The following is an 11,276-nucleotide window of genomic DNA, read 5'->3' as shown; positions in this document are numbered from 1 at the left end:
AGATGTATACTGTCTCCACCAGAGGTATACGCAGCACATACATTTAAAACATACATTTCATCTTCTTTCATAATAAGCCAACTGCGGGGACATTATACGTTGTACACGTATTTATCTTACCGAACACCTTAATGTTAATTTTGAATTGTTTGACAAGAAAAACAGATTTAGAGTTATCTCCCTTCCATCGATTGGCATTCGAAAACATCGGTAATTTCCGTACATTATACGTGATTCAATGTTATTCGAGAAAATAATTACTACCACGAAGTACAGAATGAGTTGGCATTGACAGCGGGTAAATTGAAATGTTACTCGCTTGTAAGCGGGGTACATTGAAAATAACAGAAGAGCGCTCAGCCAATCAGAAAGCGACATTTATATGTGAGGTAAGATAAACATCAGTGTATCCTAATGTCTCTGTATAAAGTGCAAAACGTCCACATTCCATTCACCAACTTCCATATTACTGGATGCAGTTTCACAAACTTTCTGGAATAATATAAACATTTTATCTGTAATAGCAATAAAGCCCGTTCATTCGCTTTTCACAATTAAACTTCACTGTGTCTACTGCTGTGCCTGACATTGCCTGAAAAAGGAACAGCTTTTCAGCATCTGTCAGTATCTTGCGAGTAGAAACCTTTGAAGAATAATACCACATGTTAAGCAGACTGAACCGAATTTGGAACAGCAGTTCACCAAGAATGTCCCTCAAATTCGAATCGTGTACAGGTTTGTGTTGACGTTTACATTCCGCCTCTGCCCAGCGAAGCATAGCCTCGAAGACGAAGCTTTCCTCACAAGCCAAAGAGTCGGAGGAAATGACGTCAAAAACGTATGCGCGCGAGAGCTGAATGAATCCGGTTGTTTGCAACACTGCCATCCCCTTTTGGTGAATGAAAGAGAGACAACTCTTGTACAACTGCTTCTCGCCAAAGAAGTGAGCTTGTTCGAACAAGGGACACACGTTGTCGACAGACATCATGTCCTTGACGAAGTCCACGCACTTGGTCAACAGAGACTGGACGTTGTACTTCTTGCAGCAGTAAAGGACAGAAAACACGTTGTCCATGTCAATGAGTACTTCATCACAGTAGAGGTAGCTGAAATAGTCAGTATAAAATACATTAACCGATGTACAAAGAAAGTATAGGCCTGATGTTTTGGAATTATTTCCCCAAACAAAGTAAACATTTTATAAAGTGTTTTGATTGTTGCTTACAAATCATAAACATTGTGTTCGTATTGAAAACACACACACACACACACACACGCACACGCATACACACCACCACAACACATCCATTCAGAGGTGTGAGTACAAAATCGTGATTTTCGCATGAATCGCATGTGCATGTTATTCTCCGGTTCTCTGGGTTCGCAAAGTGGTTCAAAACGTTGGCACGTCACGTCACATTGTTTTGATTCCCCACATAGGCACAATGTGTAGAGCTCATTTCTGGTGTCCCCCGTTATGATATTGCTCAAATAGTGCTTAAAGCGGCGTAAAAGCCATACTCAATCACTGCTCTGTGCACCGCTCCGGTATGAAACACAGTTGATTTCCAAGATTATCTGCAGACGCAGATACTCAAAATGACTTTAAAATATCTCTCGGACTGAACATTCATGTAACCTTGCTGTCACACCCTGGTGGAATTTCAAATGGATTCGCTTTAAAAATATGAATGACCAAAAACACTCAGACTAAAATATCCCCAGAGCTATGAAGTATAAGCCCAGTGTTAATGATTAAGGTTGATTAGTTACATACAAATACGATATTATTGTTTTGAAACTCGTAGCGATTATGATGACATTTCCTAAAATTGGTCGAAGCGCACGTACAATCTCCATAACAAGCCTGCAAGATCGTGAGAGCTATACACTCAGTTGGACCCATGAGAGCAGTTATGTCAACAAACGCACGTGCGTGTATTTGAATCTCACCGTTAATCGCACGATTCTTATTAAAACTTCATAATAGGCAGCAAAATCCTTTTAGCTACGTTCTTTGTACTTTCAATATGACGATATATATTTTTCATGATTCTTTAGACAATAACATAATGCCATAAACGATTTAAGTACTCAGGATTATTTTTATCAATGCACCGCGGTCATTTACGCGCGTTTTGATTGGTTTGTCGTATTTACGCACATAACAAGCATCGAGAGGGGGACGAGTCTTCTTGGAGTTTACGGAAAGGGGCGAATGATCTAATGCAATGAGACTGGTCATACCGTAAGAATATCTTGAAGGGTTCCATCTCAGTATCAGGAACATCTACATCATGACTTTGGGGAATCGACCCGTTGAACATGGTAAAGAAGACGTCACTCCTGGCACTCAGCACATACTTGTGGGCACCTACCGGCGACTTCGACTGCCCAACCTTAAACTTGACGTCACACGCAAGCTGCTGGACAAGCATCCGTCGGTTACTTTCAATGACTGTATCTTCGGGGTTGTCAGTGGTTGCAGATGCTACAAATGTTAAAATATTGAAAATGTTAAGATGTTCATCCCTTTGTCAGATTAGGAACTCATGAACTAATGTTAACGGATTGGGACTCTATCCTACTTGAAGGTATGGTAAACTTCAGTTTGGTAACCCTCATCAGCCACTGTTAGCATCTTTATTGTGATTCCATGTCTCAGTCTCTTAATTAATCAGCATTAAGTTTATCCAAACACAAATGAGCCATGAAGATGTTGGTTTGAGGAAGATTCGACTAAAGGCAAGATGTCAATATGAAAGTAGTTGTATACTGTGGACAAAGGTCAGATCAATATCAATAAATGGATCCGAATTTATTTAACCTTCGTCCCACGACCATTTTAACAAAAATTCTCCCTTTGTCACAACTACTTTTGTTGCAAAATGTTTAAAAGGCAAGTACATTCTGCGGCAAATACGATAGAAAATATAAACATGTAACATGTTTATTTATTTAATGATCATCGATCTCCATGAGCTATATCGATAGTCGTATTTCTGAACCAACAGAAGAATCAGGTGTCGTTATCCACTAGTAAAGATGCCAGTCTTCCTGATTTTTTTCTTTCTCTCACTCTTTATTACCACAAATGGGGCGGTCGGGTAGCCTAGTGGTTAAAGCGTTGGTTCGTCACGCCGAAGACCCGGGTTCGAATCCCCACATGGGTACCATCTGTGAAGCCCATTTCTGGTGTCCCCGCCGTGATGTTGCTGGAATATTGCTAAAAGCGGCGTAAAACCAAACTCAGTCAGTCAGTATTACCACAAATAAAATACCACCATTGGTACATACCGACCTACATATGTCACGTGGTCAGGGCACCACGGTCGTTTTTCACACATATCTTCATTCAACATCACTAATAGAAATACACTCAATACAAGGTTTATCGATTATTTGCTGTGAAGATAAAGTCAAAAGTAGATGACATTATCATTTTATGTTTATAGGAACTACGGTATATTACTTCTAGAGCGTTGGAACACTGTTTGTGACATTACTCTCGTATACATAAAGTTTTGTTTCAGTGAACACATAATTAAGACTGTAATGTCAGCCTTATCTAAAGAATCTGTTTCCCTGACATCGAAGCAATACATTCTCTCTGTAATTTTGTGGTTTGAAATATTTACAAAAATCATGCTGTTGCCAATCACTAAACTTTAACCAGAAAGGTGAGACTGGTGAACAATACAACACGTGCTGATTAACAGTATCAGTTAATCACACTTCGCAGTATTCTTAATGTTAAGTTTATGTAAGTAAACGTTACATGGAACAATAGAGCATAAAATATTAAAATGAAGTTGTTTAAATTTTTTCAAGCGGTTAACTCATGATAGGTATCCATTTTTCTTCTCTCAACTTCCGGTGATGTCTTAACTAATTTCTGTTGGAAATAAATTGTACCAAATGTGGATTTTATTGGCGTTTCTTTAACAAATGCTGTCAATTAAGGGGTACTCTGGTAGCGTGGATTGGGGGTATTCTTGTTGTCTACATTCTGCCCTACATGATGTTTTTATAATCTCTTTTAGAAGTGAAAATGTTAAACTGGCGGTATATTTTGATTGTGATAAAAGGTTGAAGAGTTCATTAACTTACTGTCTTATAAAAATTAGTCCTGCTTTCTCTTTCATTCATTATCATTTATTACTCATGAGACTTTTAAATAATATTTCACAAAATCGTTTTGTTATTCGATATCGCAGCATTATATTAATTCTCATCATCTTTGGTAAACCCCTCCTGCCAATGCTGTAATACCTTCTCATAAAATGCGGGCAATTTAAACTTCAATATTTTTCACACTAAAAGCATAGTAGTAAAGGTGCAGGGAACCCAATTTATTAAATATGTTTTCAATAATACCCTTCCAAACGCTATTTTTATAAACATATACTATTCCAAAAACAGAAACGCATAACTAAGAAATATGTTGCGAAAATGTTGTATTTTCAAACATGTATAACGCGTCCACAAATAGACTTTAGGACATGACTTTTTACATCAGTTTAGAACAAAGTAATGTCTAGACAACCAAGTGGATAATGTTAGATAACGGAGACGTTGAGCGCGATGGTGACCACGTAGCATGGCCCCGACGTCAGTTCTCCTGGCTCTCAGTCCAATCTCTCTCAACCTGTTCCGTACAGTTTGACCGGATATCCTGCGAAGTCCAGACGCCCTGGCTGGTGTGCTCTCACCCGTGGCAGTACGATCACGCAAATGTAGTACCCGGATGTACCGATCTTGGGCTGCAGTGGTGACTCGAAGTCTGCCTGGACGGGGACGTCATTTGTTATACCTGTTTGGTTGTAACGAGCTGCAAGCAGTGATATCGTGTTCAGACCCACATTCAGACGCCTGGCAACAGAAAAATTGGTAATCTCCAGCGTGCATTCGTTCAATGGCGATGTTCCGTGTCGCAGCGTCAAGACGTTGGGTAGTGATTTGACCTTCAAACTCCTTCAAAACGATTTCCGAAATAATCTGGATTTTTATAGCCAGAAAGTGCTTGCTCTTTGCTGCACAATTTCAACTGGAAGGTGATTTCCGTTGCGTTGTAGTGATGCCGTTTTAATTCTTGTAAGAAATCTCATCAAAATCAACATTTTCAGGTAAACTCGATTTTTTACCTGTGCAATAGTGTAAAATCATGTTATAAACACTTTCGTTACATATTTTGACGATTGTTTGAACACAATTGGTAATTAATAGATTTTAAAATACAAAACGCATATGCGTTTCTTTTCGGGATAGTATTTCTAGAAATCCATAAATGTTTACGTGACACCCATTAATAATAAGTTTCCCCTTCAATTTTATCTTTTGACATCTGTTTCCCAGAAACCTTCTCTGATGAGCTGTTCCATATGAACTAAAACAAACTTCTGTCAACCTTTTAAAACGATCTTGAGGGATTACTGAAGAACTTAATGGATAAATAAGCCTGGAAATTCCCTCTGATTTTGTTAATAAAGTTCTACCATAAATAGTTAATTCTCCAGTTGTCAGGGCGTTTTAAAATTTGTAATCTACATTCAGCAACGTTAAAGGTATATAAATAGAAGATATTATGTGAGTGCCCATGTCATACTATGTTTACGATACGAGTGCCTAAATGTTGGTATCCTTTTACGTTACCCATGTATTCTATTATGTCATGCTTATTTAAAACTATACCTAAATATTTATATTTTCAACCTTTCTAAGCCCTTCAATCGAAGTAGAGATGTTATTATATCCTATCTTCATTGATTGAAATAAAGACAGATTTGTTCACATTGATTTCAAATCCTGTAAATTGAGTTTGGTATTCATGAAAAATTATAGCATTGGCTACCGATGTTATACATCTAAGCATGGGTGCAGAATCGTCAGCAAAATATATTCCTTTCATGATTTCATTATTGATTTTGAGAACTTCTAATGTGTTTTAAACTGCGGAATTTATTGTTTATCATCTATGTGCATAAAAAATAACGGACTGATCGGACACCCTTGTTTTACACTCCAAGAGTTACTATAACAGTTTGTAGGTCGTTTATTATTAGTGACACAAGAAATGTTTCATTGAGACAGATCTTTATACTTTTTATCATACGATCTGTGAAAAACAAACTTATGTAATGATGTTTCAATTAATTCATGTTCTGCAGAATCAAATACGTTTTCAGAATCTAAAAATGACAGATATGCTTTATCTTCATTAACGTCTAGGAGATCGACCAAAACCTAATATTTTCCTGAATGACTCTGTAAATAAATCCTGTCTGTGATTCGTCGATTAGACAATCAATTACAGTTTTAAGCATGTAGCGATGGCTTTTCAAAATTGTAATCTACATTCAGCAACGTTAAAGGTATATAAATAGAAGATATTATGTGAGTGCCCATGTCATACTATGTTTACGATACGAGTGCCTAAATGTTGGTATTTCCTGAGCGAGAGCGAGGGGTATACCGATATTTACGCACATACTACATGTCATACATATCATACTACACGCTGCACTAAATTGTCCTTACAGATATAATCAATGTTCTCATTAGTCTGATCCTGATACCTGTAAATTTGTGACACCTGTGGAATTGCTGTGTGACGAGAGAATTGAAAGTCACGTGCATTTGTCTGTGATTTTCGTGGAATTCACGTGAAACACATTTTTCATGTCTCAAAAACAATGAAAATCATCCCGTGGCCGATGCATTATTGCATACCCACTGAGACATTCTCCTGGAAGGGTAAAACATTGTTAAAGTTTGAAAACCAACCATGGGACGCAGAAGAGGCATGCCTGAAAATCAGAGACATGAAGCGATTGGGAGACTGAATGCTGGTCAAACAATTACAGACGTAGCGCGTCATTTCAACGTGCACAGGAGCACAATTTCACGTCTCCAGACACGTGTACAGCAGACCGGTCATGTCAGAGATCGGCCACACTCTGGCAGACCCCGTAAGACCACACCCCGGGAAGACCGATTTTGGTGACGTCACGGGTTTACAAGTGCTCCAAAGATGGCTAGACAGTTGCAACAGGCCACCGGCACGACTGTTCATCCCCAAACGGTAAGGAACCGTTTGCACACGGCCCGATTGTTTGCCCGACGCCCAGTGGTTGGAGTTCCATTGAGTCAACGTCACAGACAGGAACGTTTGCAATGGGCACGTGCTCATCGGCGCTGGCGTCGTCAACAATGGAACCAGACATTATTCACTGATGAATCACGTTTCTGTGTGGAATTTGCAGATGGACGACGCAGAGTATGGCGTCGAGTGGGTGAACGTTATGACGCCAATAACGTCATCGAACGTGAGTGCTATGGAGGAGGAAGCATTATGGTTTGGGTTGGGATCCAAGCAGGAGGAAAGACAGACTTGATTCTTGTCCCAGGAAACCTGAATGCTCAACGTTACTGCGACGAGATCATCAGACCAACTGTCATCCCATTCATACAACGAAATCCCGGCTTTACGTTTCAACATGACAACGCTAGACCACACACAGCCATTCGAACAAGAGATCTTCTTCGGCAACACAACATTCAACCTGTACATTGGCCAGCAAGATCCCCAGACCTCTCTCCCATAGAGCATGTGTGGGACATTCTCGGCAGGAGGGTCAGAGAACATCACCCCCTTATTGATAACCGTCGTGACCTTGAAAATGCCCTCATTCGTGAATGGGGTAACATTAACGTTGGTGAGTTGAGAGCAGTTGTTAACAGCATGAGACGGCGATGTACAGCTGTAATTCAGGCCAATGGAGGCCACACGATATTGACGTTTTTGGAGCAGTACCCCACTCTTGATTTTGGGGTCATAGTGGCGTTATGGAGAACAATGAATACAAGTCTGAGTGATTTCAAAATGGAAAAATCAAATGTTAAACCAACATGATTTAGATATACAATATATTTTTGGTACCACGTGATTTTTGTCATTTTTACACCAACGTGCTAAACTTTTTGATTGAGTATATAATATCCCTATATATTAAGAGGATCTTTATCTTTCATGTGTAAGAATATCAGCGTGCCACTTCTTTGGGACACTGTGTGCATACCATTATCCAATGAGTGGTTTAACGCTGACGTGTACTGACCCTTAATTCGGAATCTTCAAGGATCTTTCAGTCCCGTACACTCTTTCAAAACACCGTGTATAATATATTATCGCATCTCGTATCTGGGTCATGCGCCGCAACATTCCATTCTGGATCACCGTGACCTTAGATATCGCCTTCTCGTGTTTGTTGGATGTCTGCTTCAATGTATTCATTTCCGCATGAACAAAGTCAGTCGAGGACTTAAGGTTTTGAATTTCGGTTCTCAACTCACTTTTGCAGAGACGAATGCTTAGTGGAGAGTGACCATCGGTATAGTTTCTGGGGCCTCGCCGTCAGCTAAACGTTGTTCGCCTTGTTGGATGCCTTCAATGTCACTCTCGGCCTCCCTTTCATGTCGAGTGGAGATCAATCCTGTGCAGTTTTGACTCGACGCCTCCGTCTTGGCTAACCCAAGCTGATCCAGAGCACCTGTCTTGACCAACCTAAGCTGATCCAGAGCACCTGTCTTGACCAACCTAAGCTGATCCAGAGCACCTGTCTTGACCAACCCAAGCTGATCCAGAGCACCTGTCTTGACCAACCCAAGCTGATCCAGAGCACCTGTCTTGGACCAAGGTGATCCAGAGCACCTGTCTTGACCAACCCAAGCAGATCCAGAGCACCCATCTTGACCAACCCAAGCTGATCCTGAGCACCTGTCTTGACCAAGGTGATCCAGAGCACCTGTCTTGACCAACCTAAGCTGATCCAGAGCACCCATCTTGACCAGCCCAAGCTGATCCAGAGCACCTGTCTTGACCAACCCAAGCTGATCCAGAGCACCCATCTTGACCAGCCCAAGCTGATCCAGAGCACCCATCTTGACCAGCCAAAGCTGATCCAGAGCACCCATCTTGACCAGCCCAAGGTAATCCAAAGCACCTGTCTTGACCAACCCAAGCTGATCCAGAGCACCCATCTTGACCAGTCAAAGGTAATCCGAGCACCCATCTTGACCAACCCAAGCTGATCCAGAGCACCCATCTTGACCAGCCCAAGGTAATCCGAGCACCTGTCTTGACCAACCCAAGGTGATCCGAGCACCCATCTTGACTACAGCCCAAGCTGATCCAGAGCACCCGTCTTGACCAGCCCAAGGTAATCTGGAGCACCTGTCTTGACAAACCCAAGGTGATCCAGAGCACTCCATCTTGACCAGCCAAAGCTGATCCAGAGCACCCATCCTGACCAGCCCAAGCTGATCCAGAGCACCCATCTTGACCAGCCCAAGCTGATCCAGAGCACCCGTCTTGACCAACCCAAGGTGATCTAGAGCACCCTGTCTTGACCAACCCAAGCTGATCCAGAGCACCTGTCTTGACCAACCCAAGCTGATCCAGAGCACCCATCTTGACCAACCCAAGCTGATCCAGAGCACCCATCTTGACCAGCCCAAGCTGATCCAGAGCACCCGTCTTGACCAACCCAAGCTGATCCAGAGCACCCATCTTGACCAGCCCAAGCTGATCCAGAGCACCCATCTTGACCAGCCCAAGGTAATCCAAAGCACCCGTCTTGACCAACCCAAGCTGATCCAGAGCACTCCATCTTGACCAGCCCAAGCTGATCCAGAGCACCCATCTTGACCAGCCCAAGCTGATCCAGAGCACCTGTCTTGACCAACCCAAGGTGATCTAGAGCACCCGTCTTGGACCAACCCCAAGCTGATCCAGAGCACCCGTCTTGACCAACCCAAGCTGATCCAGAGCACCCATCTTGACCAACCCAAGCTGATCCAGAGCACCCATCTTGACCAGCCCAAGCTGATCCAGAGCACCCGTCTTGACCAACCCAAGCTGATCCAGAGCACCCATCTTGACCAGCCCAAGCTGATCCAGAGCACCCATCTTGACCAGCCCAAGGTAATCCAAAGCACCCGTCTTGACCAACCCAAGCTGATCCAGAGCACCCATCTTGACCAGTCAAAGGTAATCCGGAGCACCCATCTTGACCAACCCAAGCTGATCCAGAGCACCCATCTTGACTCAGCCCAAGGTAATCCGGAGCACCCATCTTGACTTCAACCCAAGGTGATCCGGAGCACCCATCTTGACCAACCCAAGGTGATCCGAAGCACCCGTCTTGACCAGCCCAAGGTGATCCAGAGCACCCATCTTGACCAACCCACGGTGATGCGGAGCACCTGTCTTGACTCAACCCAAGGTAATCCGGAGCACCCGTCTTGACCAACCCAAGGTGATCCGGAGCACCCGTCTTGACCAGCCCAAGGTGATCCAGAGCACCTGTCTTGACCAGCCCAAGGTGATCCGGCGCACCCATCTTGACCAGTCCAAGGTGATCCAGAGCACCCGTCTTGACCAACCCATGTGATCAAGAGCACCTGTCTTGACCAACCCAAGGTGATCCGGAGCACCCGTCTTGACCAACCCACGGTGATCCAGATTACCCGTCTTGACTAACCCAAGGTGATCCGGAGCACCCGTCTTGACCAACCCAAGGTGATCCGGAGCACCCGTCTTAACCAGCCCAAGGTGATCCAGAGCACCCATCTTGACTCAACCCAAGGTGATCCGGAGCACCCGTCTTAACCAACCCACGGTGATGCGGGCGCACCCAAGCCGCGTCAGTGCGCCCGTCTTGTCTGAACAAAAATATCAAATGTCATGGGCAGACTTGTTGTGTCTACCTTGCAGAACGAACAGTCGGTTAGAATAGTAAATTTTATGAATGTATAGAACAGCATTACCTTCCATTTTATCTCTCTTACCTCCATATAAAGAAGCTCTTCTAAACATCTTGTCCACCGCGCACTTGTAGTCAAAGGAAAGCAAGAGCAAACTAAGGTATAATCTCGTGTCCGGGATGACGTGTAGTAGTCACGTGACAATAGTTTACCTGCATCCGGCATATTTACACGAGGTTGTTTGTCTACGTTGTTTCGGTTATATATAAAACAAATGCAGATATACAACAATGAAAGCAAGAATGTTCACGATAAGGAGAGACGAAACCAAGTTATTACGACGATTCAGTTCAGACTGGGTTCGCTGCTCGAACGCCCAATCAGGTTGTAACAACAGGTGTCTTGTTTTAGAGAATATATTAAACGTGACGCGAATTCGAAAGGCTGTGCTTTAAAATAGTTAATTCTTATGAGAGTCTAATGCTGTACCTTTTAGTTGCATAAAATATTAT

At 42.7% G+C, this 11,276-nt stretch overlaps 1 protein-coding gene across 1 annotated transcript; it reads right to left on the bottom strand.

The window, feature by feature from the left end:
* Positions 1 to 364: 364 nt before the first annotated feature.
* LOC124279116 (BTB/POZ domain-containing protein 6-like) lies at positions 365 to 10,978 on the bottom strand. Its single transcript, XM_046714904.1, has 3 exons — positions 10,849 to 10,978; positions 2,248 to 2,491; positions 365 to 1,106 (listed from the first exon to the last, which is right to left on the bottom strand). Exons 1-3 carry the CDS (start codon positions 10,874 to 10,876, stop codon positions 512 to 514), a joined length of 867 nt encoding a protein of 288 aa, XP_046570860.1. The 5' UTR covers positions 10,877 to 10,978; the 3' UTR covers positions 365 to 511.
* Positions 10,979 to 11,276: the final 298 nt, after the last annotated feature.

Source organism: Haliotis rubra, unplaced genomic scaffold (genome assembly GCF_003918875.1).
Source record: "Haliotis rubra isolate DU_JTF1 unplaced genomic scaffold, ASM391887v1 Scf2463, whole genome shotgun sequence".
Taxonomy (NCBI): domain Eukaryota; kingdom Metazoa; phylum Mollusca; class Gastropoda; order Lepetellida; family Haliotidae; genus Haliotis; species Haliotis rubra.
Note: the sequence above shows the minus strand (reverse complement) of the source record. Positions and strands in the feature narration are given on the sequence as shown.